The following is a 19,030-nucleotide window of genomic DNA, read 5'->3' as shown; positions in this document are numbered from 1 at the left end:
TGAGTGTGTCCCCCCCCAGTCCCCTGCCCAGCGCGGCCTCCCCACCGGTGTGCTAACCACGCCAGGCCTCTGCCGCCCGCTCCGGAGCAAACCGGGCCCTGGCTCGCCGCCCCGGTGAGCAGCACCGGGAAATGCAGAGAGGCCACCATCGCCATCGCTGCCTCTGCCGCTGCGTCCCGCCTCTGCCATTTGGTTTTTCCTTCCCCATTAAAAGCCAAGCAACATTTTTTTTCCCCTGGATAAAGCCAATTTCCTACCTCCTCTCCCTGGGTCTAATCTTTCCCACTCCCACGATGATTTCCCTGATCTCTACAGCGGTCACGACCCCTCCCGCGTTCCTCTGCCGGGACAGCAGCAGCGACGGGACACAGCCACCCCCTTCCCTGCCGAAACGCATCGCCCAGGGAGCCGAAGCGCCGGTAACCCAGACCCGGGTGGGACCAGGCACGGTTCCCCGGGTGCTGCGCCCACCGGCCGCTGCCCGGGGAAGGGAGGCAGCCGCCCCGGGGCCGAGCGCGGTGCTGGAGAACAAGGCACGCTGTGTTCGCAGCCAGGACATCGCCACGGCTGTGGGAGCTGCTGAAAGGCCACTCTGTCCGCTGCACCCCCCCAGAATGGCAGCCCCGGGGCGGGGGCCGCTGTGGGGGCATCGCCGGCCATGCCGGCTCCCCTCCCCACATCCCTGCGGATGCCGGGCAGGGTGGTGAGCCCCATCACCGCAGAATCGGCCAGACCTCGTGTGGCTCCCGTCCCCATCCCACGGCAGGAAGGACCCACGGCACCACGGCTCTCCACGCACCCGGCCCGTTTAATACGCGTACACGGCGGCCGTGCCCACAGCCCCGCCTGGCCCCGGGGCTTTGCCCACGGCAGGGTCCGGGCTGAGCTGCGCCCACGGAGGGGTTCTCAAAGGTGGCACCTGACCCACCCCGCGCTATCTGTAGGCACCACATCCTTGTATCCCAGCGGCTCTGCAAGGAACATGGCCACCAGCGTGGCCCTCCCTTCCCCCCGCGCTGCCCCACCATTGCAGGGCCCAGCGGCTGAGACCTGCCAGCTCGTCGCAGTTGTGAGCAGCCCCCGGCCCGCTTGCCAGCCCACGTGGCGCAGGCACGGCCACAGTGGATTCACATGGGGAGAAAGGACCCTGCTGGGACCCCTTGGTGGAAGCGGGTGCAACGTGATGGGTGGCAACCTGAGGGTCACGGCCATGAGGGGGGGAGCAGGCAGGACCCGGGTGCCCTCCGGGCCCCCTGTGACCATGCCCCGGTCGCAGCCCGGCTGCTCCGGAGGGACTGGGGGGGTGGGAACCCCCCCCTTTTCTGAGGCTGGAGCCATCAAGCAACAACGGGGCAAGAGGGGCCGAGGCGGAGGGGAGGAGGAGGGGGCCAGGTCCCTCGTTAGCACCATGGAGGTGAGGGAGGTTCGGGGAGGGGGCTGGGGGTCAGACCCACTCCTGCAAGGAGCGCTTGCAGTACAAGAGCATTCGGGGCGCGCCCTTCCTCTGCATCTGGATGATGACGTAGATGAGGCCGAGGATGCACAGCAGCAGCACCAGCAGCACCAGCACCATGACGACGCTCATGGTGCGCGTGTACTCGTCGATCTGCACCACCACGTCCACGTCGCCGCCCGGCTGGCGGCCGCCCTCGCTGTAATCCTCCTCATCTTCCTCCTCCTCCTCCTCTTCCTCCTCCCTGTCTTCAGCCCGCCCATCCCCGTCAGGGTTGAAGGGGGGTTGGTCCCCATCGGGCCAGCGAGGATGCGGGTCCGGGACCAGCTCCGTGTGGCAGCCCATGAAGTCCCGTAGGATGGATTTGGGATAACCCGGCTCTGTCTTCAGCCGCTCGTTGTCGAATTTCCAGTACTTTGTGCCTCTGTAGAAGTAGGTGGAGGCTGGCGGGGGGAGAAGATGGAGGCGAGGGGTGAGTGGGCAGGCGCGGAGCACCCCTGCAGGCGCCCAGGACAGCGGGTTTTGCTCCGGGACTGGTGAAACCCTTTAGAAAGGGCTTCAGCACTGACTCCCGGGCGCGCTCCCAGCCTCCATCCCCGCGGCCAGCCCACCGGAGGGGTGACCCCATCCCCTCTGGTCCCCTCCTCACCACCTAGCCCTCTTCTCCTCTACTCACAGGCGTCCGGGCTGAGGAAGGCACCCTTGGGTGAGGGAGGGATGCCCACCCAGACAGAGATGGGCTTGGGGTACCCGGGGTCCACCGAGCGGGTGTCTTCGTTAAAGCGCCAGTATCTGGGAAGGGAGACGGATGAGGAGCACGGGGGGGTCTTCGTCGCCCGCCACGCCGAGCCCCCGCCCAGGGCCACGAAGGAGGACGCCAGAGCCACTCACCTGTCCCCGCGGAAGAAGAAGGTGTGCCCCGTGGGTTCCCACCAGATGGCCGTGTCGACGCCATCGTAGGGGATGCCCTGCCCGTAGGTGACCAGGGGCTGTGGGTACCCGGGCTCCAGGTTGGCTTCTCGGAAGAGCCAGTACCGGTCACCTGGAGGTGGGGAGGAGATGGAGGCAGGGGTGGGTGAGGAGGCAGTGCCCAGCCGCTGCAGCGGGCGCAGACGTGGACAGGGCCGGGGGCACGATGCCTGCGGCCACCCCATCCCTTCGGGATCAGGCTGCAGAGGGGGATCAGGACGGGATGAAGCCAAACAGCTCTCAGCAGTGTGGGTGGGGGCACCAGGTGTCCCCCCCACCCTGGCCCCGCCACCCAGCCTCCCTGCTCACCTTTAAAGAAGACAAACCTCCCGTCGTGCCTCTCGTAGGCGGCGTCGATGTCCCCAGGGAGGCCCCGCCAGAAGTGCCCGATGGGCATGGGGTAGTTGTCCAGCACCCGGTTGTGCCGGACCCTCCAGAACCAGCGGCCCTTGGGGGAAGTGGGGTGTTAAGAGAAGGTGGCGGAGACACGGGGACACAGCCCCCCATGCTGGCACCCCGCCGCGGAGCCCCCCCAGCCCAGGGAAAGGGCGGGAGGGGGATCCAGCAGGCACCTTGAACACAAACATCTCCCCACGCAGCACCGCCACCGTGTCGAAGTTCCCGTCGCAGATGTCGGGGCCGTACTGGTCGGGTCGGTCCGGGTTGCCGGGCTTGGGGGGTCGCTCCGGTTTCCCCGGGGGGGCTGGTTTCGGGGGTCTCTGGTCTGGCCTGCCAGGTCTCCGGGGTGTCACGGTGGGCAAAGGCTTGGTGGGCTGAGGGTGCCCATCTGCCGTACCTGGGTCGGGCAGGCGAGAGAAGGGCTGGGGTGACGCAGACCAGCAGCGCCTGTGCCTTGGTTTCCCCACGCACGTACCCAGCGTCCCACCTCTGGGCTGAACCTCCCCGCCCCGGCCTGGCTCCTCACCATACAGTTGCTGGATGCCCTTGAGGTCGTCCTCGGGCAGCTGGAAGTTCTCCGTGTCCATCCACTGGTAGAAGGGGGCCATGATAGCACTGGGGTTGCTGGAGTGCTCCAAGCCCAGTGAGTGCCCCAGCTCGTGCACGGCCACCAAGAAAAGGTTGTTCCCTGCGGGGAGAGGGACCGTCAGCAAGACAGGGTGGAGGACATGACGCAGTGAGGGTGCTCCCACGGTGGAGCTGCTCTCCCCGCCGCTCCTGCCCACACCAGCACACCTCTCTGCCCCCAAGCCCAGGAGCCCACCAGGCTCCTCTGGTTGCCTCCACCTCCCGCTTGGCCCTCAGCTCACCAGACACATCCGCGTTCTCCAGCGTCCAGGGCTCATCCGAGTCGAAGTGCGTGTCCCCCCCCATGCCAGGACCGGGAAAATAGGCGTGAGCCAAAAAGCCCCCGACGCCGTCGAAGGGGGAGCTGTCTCCGTGGAAGCCGGAGGCGAAGAGCACCATGATGTCAGCCTCCTTCTTCCACTTCTGCCGGATGTCCTCGTAGGGCACCTCGCGGAACACCAGTGGCGTGGCTTGCTCCCACACCCGGAAAGCTCGGCGGACGGCCTCGTACGAGTGGTACCGACCCAGCTTCTCCGTGTAGTTTTGGATGCTGGGGGGTACAGAGCTTGCTGGGGACGGGCTGGGGCGGTCGCCTGAGGGGGTCGCCGGCTCTCCGCGGCTGGGGAGGGTGGGGAGCCCTGGGGACAGCAGGTACCTGAAGGTCAGATGGCTCTGGCTCCAGCGCCGCCCCGTCAGCGCGTACCGCTTCCGCCGCATGTTGGACTTCGTACGCGCCCCAAACTGGTCCGGGACCCCGCAGCGGGGACGCTTCATCCACCTGCCGGGAGGACATCGAGCCGCGGCTCAGCCCACCGCAGCCGGCGAGGAAGGCGTGCGGGCTGCAGGGGGGGCACCCCGCAAAAGGGGGGGGACGCAGCTCCCACGGGAGACAGCACCCATGTTTTCGGGCGCAGGCAGAGCTCCGGGACCGGCGGGCAAAGCTGGAGCGCCGGGGAAACGGAGCTGCCGCCCGCTCACGCAAGAGGACGCGGGGAAACTCACGCCTTGGTCTCCTCGTCCAGGACGCCGGTGACAGCAATGCCGTAGAAGCGCTGCATCTCGGCGAGGGCCGAGGAGAAGGTCTGGGCCGAGCGCATGGTGGACATCTGCGGGCTGGGCTGCGGCAGGTAGCCGTAGAGCCGCAGCCAGGCCTGCGCCGGGGAGAGCCGCGCCTCAGCCGCCGAGCGGGGCGACGGGGCTACCCCGGACCGCAGCGCGGCGGGCGGACGTGGGGCCAGACCCCCGCCCCCCCTGCTCCCCGCAGCCCGGGACCCCCACCCCGGCTGCCACCCACAAAGGGGCTTCTGTCCAGCGGTGGCAGCACCCAGGGGACAGTGGGCAGGGGGTGCTGGGGCACGCCGGGCCCCTCCCTTCCTGCACCAGCCTCTGCCGCCGCTTCTCTCCCACGATCACTTTTTGTCTAAAAAAAATTACTTTTTATTTTTAAATTTTCTATTTTATTTCTTTTTTTTTCCTTAGAATTTTTTTTTTTTACATTTTTACTCTTTTAATTTTAACTTTCTGTTTGGGGATTTTTTTTTTCCATTTTTCCAACTTCATTCTACATTTCTTCCAATTTTTTTTTTTATTTTCTAATTTTTTTCACTAACATTTTTCACTTTCTGAATTTTTTCATTCCCCCATTTTTTTCATTCCCTAATTTTTTTTAATTACCCCATTATTTTTCATTGTTTTTTTCATTCCACTTTTTATCATTCCCCCATTTTTTTCATTGTTTTTTCATTCTGTTTTTTCATTCCGCATTTTTTTCATTCCACTTTTTTTATTTCACTCCTTTTCATTCCCCCATTATTTTTCATTCCACTTTTTATTCCACTTTTTTCATTCCATTTTTTTTCATTCCCCCATTACTTTTCATTCCGTTTTTTCATGCCGTTTTTTTTATTCCCCAATTTTTTTATTCCACTTTTTTTCATTCCCCATTTTTTATTCCACTTTTTTCATTCCACTTTTTTTATTCCCCATTTTTTTATTCCACTTTTTTCATTCCACTGTTTTTTTCATTCCCCATTTTTTTATTCCACTTTTTTTCATTCCCCATTTTTCCCATTCCCCCATTTTTCCCATTTCCCCACGTTTTAGCAACGATTTCCCGGCTCTAATTTCGAACAATTTCCCATTTTTCATTAATTTTTCTCCCCCCCCCCCCCGAGCAGAGCCCGCTATCAAAGGCCCTTTCACACCCCCCCCCGCGCGTGGGCACAAAGCGCTTCCTCTCCCCCGCCGCCCCGGGGACCGACGCGGACCCCCCCCCTACACCTGCGGCCGCCGGCCCCGCCCGCCCCGAGCCCCTCGGGGGACGGCGCATGCGCAGGTGCAGGCCCCCCCCCCCCCCCCCGGGACACCCCCCTCCCCGCTCACCTCCGCGTTGATCTCCTCGCCCGCCGCCGCCGCCAGCAGCACCAGCAGCGCCAGCAACGGCGGGGGGCGCCCGCCCGACCGCCAGGGGGCGCCGCCTCCTCCTCCTCCTGCCATACCGGGCCGCGCCGCCGGTTCGCGGCTGCCCCCGGACCGCGCCGGGAACCGGCGGGTGTCGGAGCTAAGCCGCCCTCATGGCCCCGGGCCGGGCCGCCGCGGAAGGCTGCGCACGGTGCATGGGGCGGCCCAACTCGGCTCGGTTCGGCCCGCCGGGAGGAGCGGGGCGGCGGGCGCAGCGGCGGCGGCGGCGCGGCTCGGCGGGGAAGCGGGGCGGGGCCAAGGGGCGGGACTTGCGGCGGAGAGGGGCGGGGCTTGCGGCGGCGAGGGGCGGGGCTTGCGGCGCTCTCCCACCGGCCCGGCCCCGCAGCCCCCGTGTCAGCGGCCCCGGGGCTGCGGGGCCGGGTCGGGCAGACAGACCGTGCCCACACCCCCCCCCCGGAGCCGGGAGCGGGTTCCCCACCCTCTGCCGCAACCCGGGTTGAGCATTAACCCGGCCCCGCTGGACTGGGCCGCGGAGAAACCGGTCATACTGGAACCAGTTTCGCTGGAAGTCCCCGGGGGTGGTGGCTAAATATATCCACCCGTTGTTTGTTTTCCTTCCCCGAAAGAAAACCGCGCGCCTCGGCACGCAGATCCCCGCCTCGGCAACGAACCCGGCCGCAGACCCAACAGGGTTTTGTTACTGGGTTTGGAAAACCCAGTTTACGGCCCCGTGTCCGCGAAGCCCCCCCAGGTGCGAGGGTGGGCGGCCCAGCACCGGGTTCACACCGGGGCTCGTCGGGCATCGCTTTGCCTGGAGGCTGGGGGAGCTGGGGGCACATCCAACGGGGAACGGCTGGAATATACCATGGAAATAAATTTATTATATGAGGAGACAGATTTTTTTTACTGCTGGAAGGCCCGGAGTCTTTCATCAGACAGCTGTGGGATGGAAGATTCAAGGCAACACATCGACATCCTCCTCCCGATAGCCGAGAGGCCGCAGCCGACCTTCCCGCAGGAGCCAAAGGATTAAAAAAAGAGCTCTTCCCAAGGGCCAAAGTCCAGCCCGTCCTCCCCACGCTCGTCACGGCACCGGGGGGAAACACACGTGGAGCCTGGGCGGGAGCTGCCGCCTCTCGACTCGCCCGTGGGTGCTGCCCTTCCAGCTCGGCCCGCTCCCGGGGGCAGCAGCCCACCGAAAAAATCCTGGGCTTAGAGCACACGCAGTCTTAAACCAAAGCTCTTTGTTTAGACCCAGCCCAGACAGCTGGAGTTGCCGACCCCAAACTGGCTTACTCGAGTAGCGAGAGCATCCAGCTCCGTGTCCTCGCCTCTCGCTACTCAAAGCACGCTCAGAGCCTCCTGACAACCAGGCAGGGCCATTTCCAACTGCGTGAGATGCTCTGCCTTTGGCAACAGCTTCCCACGCTACCTTCTTCCTCTTTCCTGTAAGGCATCTATGGCTTTTTTTATAAAGATTTTTTCTTTTTTTTTAAAAATCAGCAAAATTAGCGACAGTGGGATGGCTGGAACCGCCAGTGCTGACTGCAGCACATACAGCAGCGAGGACGAAAACTGCTACAAACACACATTGCTTCAGCCAGCAGCTCAAACTTGGAAGCAGCCCGACTGGAGGCCGCAAACACCCCGGAGATGCTGAGCAGGCACGAAGAGCGTGGGAGGTGCGCGACAGCCAGCACCACTCGGAGCTGCGCTGAAGAACGGTCCTTGGTCGAACACCGGGGTCCTCGAGGCTCTGAAACGCACAGCCCCACCGGCTGCTACCTCAAAGGGAAGGAGAAGTACTTGTTCCCCGACTTGCAGCGGATTTCCTCCCACTGGACACGCAGCAGGAGCGCTGAGTCCTCAAACCCGTCCACGATGTCCTGGAAAACAGATGCAGGAGTCAGTGCCGGGAGGGTGGATCTGCCCAAGGATGGAGCCGGCAGCTCCCTCCGACTTCCCTCTGGAGGGGGATTTAACTCCCGCTCCCCCCCGAAAGCTTCTCTTCTTTCAGCCCAGCGAAGTTTGTCTTGCTGAGCAAAGACAATTTTTCCCACCCTCGGGAGGGAGCCGTGGCGGGACTCCAGCTCCGCTCTTCCCCTGCTCTCCACGCGGCGTGGGGACGCACCTGGAGCTCCCGCAGACACTGCCCATCCAGCCGGCCCGACATGTCCCCGACGCACCAGGCCAAGCTGATGTGGAACGACGGGTCCTGAAGACAAAGCAGGGACCAGAGTGTCAGGGCTAAAGGAGGCTTTGCTCAAGGGACGGAGCCACGGCGGGAGATCCGGTGCGATGCTGCCCTGCCTGGGACCGCAGGGGTTGGAGGGTCCCGACGCTGGGAGCCCCCTCTGCCTGCTCCATGGCTGCGGAGCCAACGCGGGCAGTGCTGGAGGGGAGGTGAGTCCCGGGCTCCCTGCCTCGGCCTCTCCGAACACCAGTGGGCAAGGCTGCCTGGTTCCCAGCCACCCCGTGGTCAACTCCGCAGAAGCTTTTCCAGCTGCACAGAGAACCTCTCACGGACAGTCCCGGAGCAGGTAGGTGGGTTACTTCTGAATAACCCACCAGAGCCCCCTGCTCAGCTCTGGAGACAGAGGAATAGGGGTTCAGCCCTTTGAAGTCCAAAACCTGTCCCCAAAGCCAGCACCGGCAGCAAAGAGGCTGGACCGATGCCCCAGGAAACAGCCCAAGCATCGTTTTCAGTCCCACAGTGCTCAGCCCAAGCCTGTTCCATCCTAGGACAACCCTGCTTCCAGCACAGCGGGGCAGCGACCGTGACGCGTGCTCTGGCCATTCATCCCCACAAACCCGATTCTCGAGAGGCTGTGGGACAGTGAACACCCTTCCTCTCCTGCACAGGACGCAACAGAGAAGTCCCAGACTCGCGCTAGTCCCATTCTCAGCAAGATGGTGTTCCGGGCGTTACGTATGACCATCACCGACTGGAGACCATTTCAGAGTCTGATCTCCCCACTCCTGTTTATTCGGGGTGAACGTTCCACAGAGCTCTCGCAAGGAACCAGCCGACATCTCTGGACCGGCAGGGAAGGAGTGGGAGACCCCTCACCTTGTAGAACGTGGGCAGGTCAAACTCCTCCAGAACTCTGTCCACCTCCGAGACCAGCTCCAGCAGCTGGAAATGCCCAGCGGAGACCTCCAAGCCAATAAAGGTCCTGAAGAGAGACAAGGAGAGACGGCAAGCACCCTTCCATGCTGCAGCAAGCACGGCTGCGAGCACGCTGAGCCCTGAGTTCCCACTGGGCAAATTCCCTACCCCCTAACGAAAGATAATTTGAGGAACACCAGGTTTAAACATTCAAGGACATGGATGGTGTGCTGAAGAAAAACAGAAACAAGGACATGGCAGCAGGGAGAAGCGGGACTGTAGGATACAGCACATTGATTCACCAGATCGACTCGGCACCTTTCAGGACACAAACACTCATTTTACAGGCCCGGGAGGCACCGGATGGGTATTTCCACAGAGCGCCGTGCCGGGCAGGAGCTGCACGCAACAAGCGGAAGTTGCCGGAGGGGTTTTACAGTGGGAGAGGAAGCGGGGAACTCGAGAGGTGACAAAGAGGCACCTCCTCAAGGACTCTCCGGGTGACGCCTTCTAGACTCTGGGAGGTGAGGGGAAGACTAAATCTCGCCCACGACCCGCTTTGTCCTGTCCACGACTGCCGTGGGAGCCATTCCCGCTAGATTCAGCGCCTTATCACAATTTTAATCACCTTTGCTTTGACATTTAAACTACTTAATTGCGCTCGGTTGCCATCAGGCTTCCGAGCTGACACCCAGGAGAATTGGCACCGTCTGAGCTATTTCCCTCCAGCTCTTGGGAGAGCTGCACTGCAATTTCACAACCGGCACGGCTGCCGAAGAGAGGGGGCCCTGGCTCTGCTTGCCCCGGGCCGCTCGTGCCAGCGCGAGGGTTTGCGAAGCCGCAGAATGAACCAGCGAACCCGGGCTGCCTCCTTCAGCCGCTGTGAAACCCTGGCACGAATCGAAACCCCAGCGGGAAGGCCTGCCTTGGGTGATGGTGTGAAGAGATCTCCTCTCTTCATAAGACTGAAACCCTGCAGCCTCAGGAATGAGACCCACGGCTCGCAGAGAGAGAATCAGTGCTGCAGCTCAAGATTTGTGCGAGGAAAAGCACGAAACCTCTGGGGACAAGGTGGTTGCGTACCGCCCTGTCGCACGGTGCAGCCCGGCCGCCTGGCCGTGGCCCCAGGCGGGCAGGCCGCCCTGCTGCTTGCTCACCTGGTTTTGTTCTCGTTGGTGTAGACCTTCACTTGGTCAGCCACGCAGAAGAACCTGAAATAAGAAAGATCCTATTTCAGTTAGGGGAGGGGGGGGAGAAAAACAGAAGATTAAAACAAGCAGATGGGGAGGGGACAGGACTTCTACCGAGTTGTGGAAAGATAAATGCAAACGCGTGCCGCAATGGGACCAAATCGGTGCGGCCAGAACCTTTCTGCGCCCAAACTAATCCGTTCCCCCTCGCTCTCCAGCCCTCCGCAGCCCGGACGCCAACAGAAGCCCTGAAGCAGCTGATGCTCTGCAGGAGCCTGGGAAGCAACGGAACCACCCGCGGCTCCGCGGACGCGCAGCCGAGACCCAGCTCGTCCAGCGCCGGGCCCCAGGGCAGAGCGGGGAACTCCCCAGGGCCTACTGGTGCAGCGCCAGCTGCCAGGGCCAGCTTTGGCGTGGCGGCTGGCGAGGCACGGGTTGGCGGGAGAGGGCCGTGCGTGGGGCGCGTTGCCGGGCCCGCCGTCCCTACCTGCGGAAGGCGGCCGGGCGCCGGCGTGCCCACCATCCGTACCCACAGAAGGCGACGGGGCACTGGCAGACCAGCCATCCCTACCCATGGAAGGTGACCGGGCGCCAGCGTGCCTGCCATCCGCACCCGTGGAAGGCAACTGGGCGCCAGTATGCCAGCCGTCCATACACATGGAAGGCGGCTGGGCGCTGGCAGACCCGCTGTCCGTACCCATGGAAGGCGACTGGGCACTGGCAGACCCGACGTCCATACCCATGGAAGGCAACCGGGCGCCGGCATGACCGCTGTCCCTACCCACAGAAGGTGACCAGGCACTGGCATGCCCGCCGTCCCCACCCACAGAAGGCGCCCGGGTGCTGGCGTGCCCGCCATCCGTACCTGTGGAAGGCGGCCAGGCGCTGCCGCAGCGCGCGGACGAAGGGCTCGATCCAGTGGTAGCGCAGCACGACGCACTGCGAGAGGCTCAGGTGGAACTCCGCCATGGCGGCCAGCGACGGGACGCTGGCTCGAGCGCGGCAAACCAGCAGCTCCAGCAGCTCCAGGAACTCCTCCGGGACGCGGTCTGCGGGGCGGCACGGGGCGCTCGGAGCCGGGCCCAACCCCCCCCTCCCCGGGGGGCTCCCGTTCCCCTCGGGGCTCCCCCCCCCGTCCCGCCGTTACCCACAGGGCAGGTAGACGTGGGTGGCCCAGCTGCCCCTCTCGTGGGGGAAGCCGCGGACGCGGCCGCCGTGCCGGGAGCTGTCGTCGCTGGCGGCCTCCTCCGGCTCCGGCTCGCCCGGCAGACCGGTGGGGACGGGCAGGCGGGGGCGGCCGGCGCTGCGGGACCGGGCGGGAGGATGAGGAGGAGGACGAGGGGGAGGAAGGCCGCGCCACCCCGCACTCCCGGCCCCGCTCGCTCACCCGGCCCGCGGGGCGCCCTGCGCGCCGCCGCCCCGCCGCCCGCCTTCCTCCTCCTCCTCCTCGGAGCTGCTGTACCCCACCAGCGCGGCCCTCATGGCGGCCGGGCGCTGTTCCCGGCGCGGCCCGGCAGGGGGCAGTCGCCGCGGCCCGCCCCGCCCCGCCCCCTCCTCCTCCTCCTCCTCCGCCGCCGCCGCCGCGGCCGGCCTGGCCCGCTCCGCTCCGCTCCCCGCCGCCGCCCGCCTCCGGCACCGCCGCCCCCCCCCCCCCCCCCCTTCCCCCCTTCCCTCCTCTTCCTCGCGGCCCCCGCCGCCACGCCAGCGCGGGGCTCGGGCGCAGCGTGCAGGCCTCGGCCCCGCCGGCGGCGAGTGAGCGGGCTGACAGGGGCCTCCCGCCGCAGGTGAGGGGCCCGCCCGCCGCCGCGCTTTGTGTGGGCCTCGCCGGGGCAGGGGAGGCCCCGGCCGGGCAGGGACACCCCCCCGCCCCCCAGCCCACCGCGGGGCCTCCCGGCGCGGCGGCGGAGGCCTCGGGGCGCGTCCGTCCGAGGGCCGGGGGGAGCCGTCCCATGGGGAGAGGCGAGCGGCGGCACGGGCCTCCCCGCGGGCCGCGGCCCCTGCTGCCGCCCTCCGCCCTGCCCGGCAGCCCCCGCGCCCCGCCGCCCCGCCGCCCCGCTCCCTGAGGCGGCCGGGGCCTGGGCCCGGCGGCGGGAGGCCCGGGCAGCGGGGGGAGCCGGCGGCCAGGCCCACCGGACCATGGCGGAGCAGGCCGCGCCGCCGGCCGCTGCTCCAGTTTGAAAGTACCTCTGCTTCTCCCCGTCTGCTCTCCTGAGGCGGCTGGCGCTTCCCACCTCCCACGGAGGGATGAGCTAGGCTCGGAGCTGGCGCCTGCCCGGGAAGCCAAGGTTGGTATTTCTTACGCTTCGCTGCCGGCGGGTTGCAAGCGTCCCCTCGCCTGGGGCTGGGTGGCCTGGGGTGCCCTTGCCCGCGGGCCGCTCCCGACACGGTTAGCGTCACCCACAGGTCACTCCCGCCACGGTTAACGTCGCCCGTGGGGGAAGGCAGCGGCTGGGCTGGGCTGAAGTCGTGTCCCCGGTCGAGCTCGGGTGCTAGGGATGGTAACTGCAAGCCCTGCCTCTGTGCCGACAGCCAAGGTGAGCTGCTGTAGGGGATAGAGCAACTCCTGCGTGTTGGCGGGGCTGCGATGGGGCCTTTGGGCGTTTTCCTGCACCGGCAGGCAGGGCGGTGCCGTGTCCCCGTAGGCAGAATCATGGTCAGGTCTCAACCGAGTGCTGGCGGAGGTGGGGATGCTGGGGAGGGGGTTTCTCCAGTGCTCCGTATCGCTTAGTCTCAAACGCCTTCCCGGCAGACCACGGTTTTGCTTCCCCTGGGTGAGGGCAGGCGGCCTGACGCCGAAGCGGGTGTGCTCTGGCGGGGTTAGGGGCTCGTGGCCTGGGAGCGCCGGCTCCTGCTGCTCGCCAGGGCCTGGACCCTTCCTGTCTCGAGGTGTGTTGGCGCTGCTGCTGTCTGCTGCTCGCTGGTGGGTTTTACTCTTCTCTTAAGTTGTTACCAGGTTTCGCTGGACGTCTCTGGAAAGACTGGAACTTTTCAGTGAGCAAAACCCCGGTAATGCCCTGTAGGGCCGGGCAGCACCGCTGGTGTAGGTTGTTCGGCTCCGGTGTACTCTTATTCTGTCATTTGGTAGGAGGTTCAGCCGAGCCATTGTTTTAACGCTTCTTTTATCTTCAAGGAGAGTGGTGCACACGATACCTGCGGGTTCTGTGTTTTGGCTGCCGGTAGGGTAACGCTGAGGGCAAACCTTCCCCTGAGCTCTCTGGCTACAGGTGCTGCCCAGAGAGAGGGAAATCTGTGATTGGCATCCCTTGGGTAATGTGCCCGACACCCGAGCTGCAGGAGGGGCACAGCTGCTTCACAGGGGTGTTTCAGCTGGGGTGGGATCGGGTTGGGATCTGCCTTGATCCCCTTAAAACCTAACCTAAAACCTAACCCGGTAGCTTCTGGATTGCACGGCGTTTGGCGTACCTCAGCCCGTGCAGAGACCGATGTTCTCAAGCCAACCTTTTCCGGGCTGAGCACACCTCATCCCAGGCCCTTCGCACAGCAGCAAGGGGGGCTCCAGTGAGCTCCCCCACACTGGCTTCCTGGCAGCTTTGTGGGGCTACGGGAGAGTTCTCAAAGTGAGCCGTGGGGCATGCTGGCTCGAGAGTCGCCCGTCTTTCCCTTGAGACCTGACGTGAGCTGTCTTCTTCCTTGCAGAGAGAGCTGCTCCCTGGGCTGCCTCCCTCGCCCTTCCCGAATGTGAGCACATCGCAGCCAGCGCAGAGGAGGGCGTCTCCTCATCCGCAAGGCGCTTGCTTCTGCCTCCTGTTCTTTTGTCCGAAAAAGAAAAAGCCAAACCAAACCAGTCCGTGAAGAACTTGTGCTGATCTAAGGAGGGGGCTGTGGAGTCTTGGTCGCTTCTTTGCCTCCCAAGATCCTAGCTGTGGGCTGGATTTTCTGTCCTCGACTTCAGGGGATCGGCTACAGGGAGTCAGGATTGTGGATACTTTCGAGCTCTGTTTGGACTTGAACCCTTTCAACTGAGAAGCTGAAGCCGTCACTGCTGAAATCCCGTTTTTTTCCCCAAGCATGTCAGAAAGCTGGCAGCAGCAACAGCAGCAACCGCAGCCGCCGCCACCGCAGCAGCACCACGCTGGGGCAGCCACCCTCCCAGAGCACTCCATCCCGCCCAGCACTGCTGACAACCCCTTGGGCTGCGCCGTCTACGGCATCCTGCTCCAGCCGGACCCCGGCCTGCAGCACCACCAGCACGCCCCCGTCCAGGCTGGAGAGCCATCCCACAAATGCGGGGTGTGCGGCCACGACCTCGCTCACCTCTCCAACCCCCATGAGCACCAGTGCTTGCCAGGCCATGACCGCTCTTTCCAGTGTACCCAGTGCCTGAAGATCTTCCACCAGGCCACCGATCTCCTCGAGCACCAGTGCATCCAGGTGGAGCAGAAGCCTTTTGTGTGCGGCGTCTGCAAGATGGGCTTCTCCCTCCTGACCTCGCTGGCGCAGCACCACAACGTCCACAACGGCAACGCCATGAAGTGCTCCATCTGTGAGAAGACCTACAAGCCCCCCGAGGCGGAGCACTCGCAGCCTCTTGACCCCTCGGAGAAGCCCTACAGCTGCTCCATCTGCCAGAAGACCTTCAAGCACCTCTCGGAGCTGTCCCGGCATGAGCGCATCCACACGGGCGAGAAGCCGTACAAGTGCACGCTGTGCGACAAGAGCTTCAGCCAGTCGTCCCACCTGGTGCACCACAAGCGGACGCACAGCTCGGAGCGGCCCTACAAGTGCACGGTGTGCGAGAAGACCTTCAAGCACCGCTCCCACCTGGTGCGCCACATGTATGCACACTCGGGGGAGCACCTCTTCAAGTGCAACGTCTGCGAGCTGCACTTCAAGGAGTCGTCGGAGCTGCTGCAGCACCCCTGCACGCCCAGCGGCGAGCGGCCCTTCCGCTGTGGCGAGTGCCAGAAGGCCTTCAAGCGTCCCTCGGACCTGCGGCAGCACGAGCGCACGCACAGCGAGGAGCGGCCCTTCAAGTGTGACCTCTGCCAGATGAGCTTCAAGCAGCAGTACGCGCTGATGCGCCATCGCCGCACGCACAAGACCGAGGAGCCCTTCAAGTGCAACCTGTGCGAGAAGGGCTTCGTGCAGCCCTCGCACCTGGTGTACCACCAGCACGTGCACGGCATAGAGAACCTCTTCAAGTGCAACGTGTGCCAGAAGGGCTTCAACCAGTCCTCGGAGCTGCTGCGGCACAAGTGCGTGCAGAACGCGGAGCGGCCCTTCAAGTGCGCGGTGTGCAACAAGTCCTACAAGCGGGCCTCGGCGCTACAGAAGCACCAGCTGGCCCACTGCACCGAGAAGCCGCTCAAGTGCACGCTCTGCGAGAGACGTTTCTTCTCCTCCTCCGAGTTCGTGCAGCACCGCTGCGACCCGGCCCGCGAGAAGCCCCTCAAGTGCCCCGACTGTGAGAAGCGGTTCAAGTACGCCTCGGACCTGCAGCGCCATCGGCGCGTGCACACGGGCGAGAAGCCCTACAAGTGCCCCTCCTGCGAGAAGGCCTTCAAGCAGCGCGAGCACCTCAACAAGCACCACAGCGTGCACGCCCGGGAGCAGCAGTACAAGTGCATGTGGTGCGGGGAGCGGTTCCTGGACCTGGGCCTGCTGCAGGAGCACAGTGTCCAGCACACGGCCGAGGGGGCTTACCAGGTAGCTGCCTGCCTGCCCTGAGCCTCCCGCCCTCGGCAGCGTTCTGCTGGCGTGTGACGCTCTGGAGCCTCGGCCTCCCCGTCCCTCTCCTCGGGCCGTAGACGGCCTCCCGGGGAGCTTGAAGGAAAGGGGAGGTGCGGCGGGCGGGTAGACTTTCCTCTGGCCTCTGTGGCCGAGACGCCGCCTGCATCACAGGGGCGACGGACGACACGTGGGATGCTCGAAGGGCTGGAGAGGAAAGGAGGGAGGCGGGGAGAGGAGATGATGCCTGTAGTTGCCTGGCATCCCCTGGACTGTAGTTCACCTTGCTGTACCTGCAGTTCCAGCGCTGGGAGCTCAGCTGCCGCTGTGGGCACCAGCCCTTCGCCTGCGGCCTCGGTCCCTGCCCAGGCTGTCGTGGAGGGCTGGGTAGCTCTGCCCCGGGAGAGGGCTCGGAGCACGGCAGAGCCAGCCCTCCCTTCTCCCGGGGCGCGCTGCTCGGCGAGGAGGCAGCAGGTTTCTGCTGCTGGGATTTCCCAACTTTCCTGGTCCAAGCTCAGTTGAGAGGACCATTGCAGATCATTAGCATCGATCAACTGCCCCTGCTCTCCCTCTTTCCAGAGAAAGGGAAAAGCCGTGGGGCTGCACAGCTCCAGAAAGCACTTTGGCATTGCTGCTTTTGCAGTCGCGGCCGTCGCACTCTGCCAGGGTTCTGAGCAAGCCTGCCCACTCCCCGTCCCTGCCAGCAGCACGGGCGAAGAGTGGCAAGCGCTGCGTGGCGAGGAGAGCCTCTGTGCCCCGCTCCTGGCCGAGAGGCTGGCGTTCTGCAAGCTGCTTCCGCGGGACCCAGCTCTCCTGGCAGGACTTCACCTCCAGCCCCCAGCCCCTTCCCTCTGCCCACCCCTTGGGCTGTACCCCCGGGGGGGTCAGGCAAAGGGCTGTCCCAGCAGTTCGAACACTAAAGGATGAGGCCGACACTACTAATAACCTACAGCTTTGGAGACGTTACCGGTGTGCCAGGGGCTTGGTGTCTGCTTTGCTGGACGGGAAACAGAGCGAGCGGGGAGAATCCTTCCTGGCCTGCGGGCTCGGCTCCACGGGGAGGGGAAGGTTAGCAGTGGGTAAAGGAGGAGTGTGGTTTATTTTTTTCCCCTCTTGCAGGAGTCTTGTTTTACCCCTTCATTCTTTCTTTTACTACTTCTGTATTTTTCAGGTTTTGCACAGTTCTTGTAAACATCACTTAAAAATAAATTTCCCCTAGCAAGGTCGATGCAGCCTCAGGTGTTTTCCTCTGCAGGGTTTTGCTGGCTTCTCGTGACTGAGAGACCCGTTGTGTGCCAGTTAGATGCCTGGGAGGTGGAAGGCGTGCTGACTAGGTTGCCTTCCAGCCTTCCCTTCTCTGTCTTTGGAGATGTTAAGTTGTTGAATATCCATCTGTGGAGATGTTCAGGCCCCGACTGGACACGGTCCTGGACAGCCTGCTGTTGCTGACCCTGCTCAAGCAGGGGGTCGGACTGGATGGCCTCCAGACCTCCCTGCCAGCCTCAGCTCTTCTCTGATTTCGACTGGCCCTTGTGTGAGGTAGGAGCGTTGTGACAAGCCGTAATTAGTGAACAGCAGCCAGTGAGTTGTGTGCCCACTTGCTGCACAGGTGATGAGGGCAAGTCTCATAAACGTTGTCCGTGGCAAGTGTGGACAGATTGACCTTGCAGAGAGCTGGGCTGCACCTGCTTTGCTGGTGGGGGATGCTCACCTCAAAGGTGGAGACAGGCTTTTGTGTCCGTTGCCAGCACGGTGAGGGGGAACGGGGCGCGTTTGCCGGGGCAGGGACAGTTCAGTGACAGGTCTGACCCTGGGGCTGTCTTTTTTGTGTGCAGCTTCAAGGAGGTCGAAGCAGACCTTGCTCTCTGCTGCCCAAGGAAGAGGGACCGGCGGTTATCCTACTTCATGCTGCCTCAAAGATGTAGAACTTCCTACTGAGCTTTCTGTCTGTGTTTCTTTTTCCTTTTTATTTTCCTTTTGCCTTTTTTTTAAAGCAATTTGTTAATATTCATTGAAAAATGCTGTATAGTTTTACTTGATGTCATACTGGATCTTTTTTTTAAAAAAAGATCTTTTTTTTAAAAAAAAACAGATGTGATAACTTGGATTTTTAAAGAGCTCTTTGGTTCTAGGTAGCTGGTTTTTGCTGTTTAATATGTAGTAAGTTCAGTGTATGCTTTACTGTAGGAGTAAAAATGAGGAGTAAAACCAAGGAAGGCTAATCCTGTCTTCACAGAAGGGCTTGGTGGTGACGGAGGCCGCAAGCATGGGACCAGGGCCAGACCCGGAGCGGGGCACCCGCCTGAACCCCTGCTCTGTCCCTGCTTTGGGCCGCGGCCGGTCTGCTCTTGCCTGGCACGGCTGCCGCAGGTCCCACCAGCCGGGGGTTCGTCGGCACGGCACCGGCAGCCGGGATCAGTGCCCGGAGCGGGGACCTGGTGGAGAGGCTCGTCTTCAGGAGGAGGAGGAGGGCGAGGAATGGAGGCTGCCGGGGTCTCCAGGGGCTCCTGGGGCTGTGTTTCTTGCTGGGGCAGCTACTGGCTGGAGGAGGCGCTTGGAGAAGTCGGCAGCGTGGCCGTTGGATGGCCATGCCTTGCTCCCTTCCCCTTGCAGGGGCCAGAGCCGCTGCCTGGATGGCCGGATGGCCTCGGGTCCCTGGGGCGGGGGGATGGCGCGGGGCCCAGACACGGCCTCGCACTGTGCGCTGGCCACGGGAGCTGCCGGGTCCCGTCCCCGTGGTACCGGCTGGGCGCAGGGGCTGTTGGGGAGCGTTTCCCTCACGCTGAGCAGCTGGGAAAGCCCTCAGTGTCCCAGCCAGGAACTCCAGCTCTGCTGGGGACGTGGTGGCAGCCAGACGGAGAGCATCATCAGGGGCTGTGTGCTCGGGGGCTGCTGTGGGGAGCTCGGCGGGGACGAGCCCAGCTCGGGGTCATCAGACGGCGCCTGCGAGTAGGTGCCTCCAGCCTGGAGAACATCCCCAGTGTGCGGCATGAGAGCGTTGCTGCGTAGGACTGGGCCTCCAGCGCCTCGGTCTCTTCGTCTTGTTTGCTGCCCTGTGACAGCCCCAAGTCAGCGGAAGCCTGCGGTGCTGCAGGCGGGGGTCCTGTGCGGAGCGGGGGTCCTGTGCGGAGCGGGAGCCTCGGGAATGGTTTTGTAGGGAGATGGTCTGTGTGG

At 63.6% G+C, this 19,030-nt stretch overlaps 3 protein-coding genes across 3 annotated transcripts; 1 reads left to right on the top strand and 2 right to left on the bottom strand.

Moving 5' to 3' along the window:
* Positions 1-788: 788 nt before the first annotated feature.
* MMP15 (matrix metallopeptidase 15) lies at positions 789-6,140 on the bottom strand. The gene is made up of 10 exons (XM_075433520.1): positions 5,831-6,140; positions 4,451-4,599; positions 4,104-4,226; positions 3,691-3,998; positions 3,348-3,509; positions 2,995-3,218; positions 2,732-2,870; positions 2,345-2,495; positions 2,130-2,245; positions 789-1,896 (listed from the first exon to the last, which is right to left on the bottom strand). Exons 1-10 carry the CDS (start codon positions 5,942-5,944, stop codon positions 1,445-1,447), a joined length of 1,938 nt encoding a protein of 645 aa, XP_075289635.1. The 5' UTR covers positions 5,945-6,140; the 3' UTR covers positions 789-1,444.
* A 599-nt stretch (positions 6,141-6,739) lies between these two features.
* USB1 (U6 snRNA biogenesis phosphodiesterase 1) lies at positions 6,740-11,653 on the bottom strand. The gene is made up of 7 exons (XM_075433588.1): positions 11,556-11,653; positions 11,320-11,471; positions 11,034-11,217; positions 10,136-10,189; positions 8,940-9,045; positions 8,001-8,084; positions 6,740-7,755 (listed from the first exon to the last, which is right to left on the bottom strand). Exons 1-7 carry the CDS (start codon positions 11,648-11,650, stop codon positions 7,651-7,653), a joined length of 780 nt encoding a protein of 259 aa, XP_075289703.1. The 5' UTR covers positions 11,651-11,653; the 3' UTR covers positions 6,740-7,650.
* A 589-nt stretch (positions 11,654-12,242) lies between these two features.
* On the top strand, positions 12,243-17,082 carry ZNF319 (zinc finger protein 319). The gene is made up of 2 exons (XM_075433587.1): positions 12,243-12,453; positions 13,826-17,082. The coding sequence occupies exon 2, from the start codon at positions 14,198-14,200 to the stop codon at positions 15,854-15,856; it is 1,659 nt and encodes a 552-aa protein (XP_075289702.1). The 5' UTR covers positions 12,243-12,453; positions 13,826-14,197; the 3' UTR covers positions 15,857-17,082.
* Positions 17,083-19,030: the final 1,948 nt, after the last annotated feature.

This window comes from Opisthocomus hoazin, chromosome 12 (genome assembly GCF_030867145.1).
Source record: "Opisthocomus hoazin isolate bOpiHoa1 chromosome 12, bOpiHoa1.hap1, whole genome shotgun sequence".
In the NCBI taxonomy this organism is placed as follows: domain Eukaryota; kingdom Metazoa; phylum Chordata; class Aves; order Opisthocomiformes; family Opisthocomidae; genus Opisthocomus; species Opisthocomus hoazin.
Note: the sequence above shows the minus strand (reverse complement) of the source record. Positions and strands in the feature narration are given on the sequence as shown.

What these genes read in the sequence shown, in the direction of transcription:
- MMP15 (XM_075433520.1), bottom strand. Translation starts at nt 5,944, where the DNA reads ATGGCAGGAGGAGGAGGAGGCGGCGCCCCCTGGCGGTCGGGCGGGCGC. An exon ending in GGGAGATGTTTGTGTTCAAG is followed by an intron (nt 2,871 to 2,994) that starts GTGCCTGCTGGA and finishes ACTTCCCCCAAG; the next exon opens with GGCCGCTGGTTCTGGAGGGT. An exon ending in CTTCCTCAGCCCGGACGCCT is followed by an intron (nt 1,897 to 2,129) that starts GTGAGTAGAGGA and finishes TCCCCCCGCCAG; the next exon opens with CCTCCACCTACTTCTACAGA.
- USB1 (XM_075433588.1), bottom strand. Translation starts at nt 11,650, where the DNA reads ATGAGGGCCGCGCTGGTGGGGTACAGCAGCTCCGAGGAGGAGGAGGAG. An exon ending in CACCCACGTCTACCTGCCCT is followed by an intron (nt 11,218 to 11,319) that starts GTGGGTAACGGC and finishes GCCGCCCCGCAG; the next exon opens with ACCGCGTCCCGGAGGAGTTC. An exon ending in ACCTGCCCACGTTCTACAAG is followed by an intron (nt 8,085 to 8,939) that starts GTGAGGGGTCTC and finishes CTTTGTCTTCAG; the next exon opens with GACCCGTCGTTCCACATCAG.
- ZNF319 (XM_075433587.1), top strand. Translation starts at nt 14,198, where the DNA reads ATGTCAGAAAGCTGGCAGCAGCAACAGCAGCAACCGCAGCCGCCGCCA.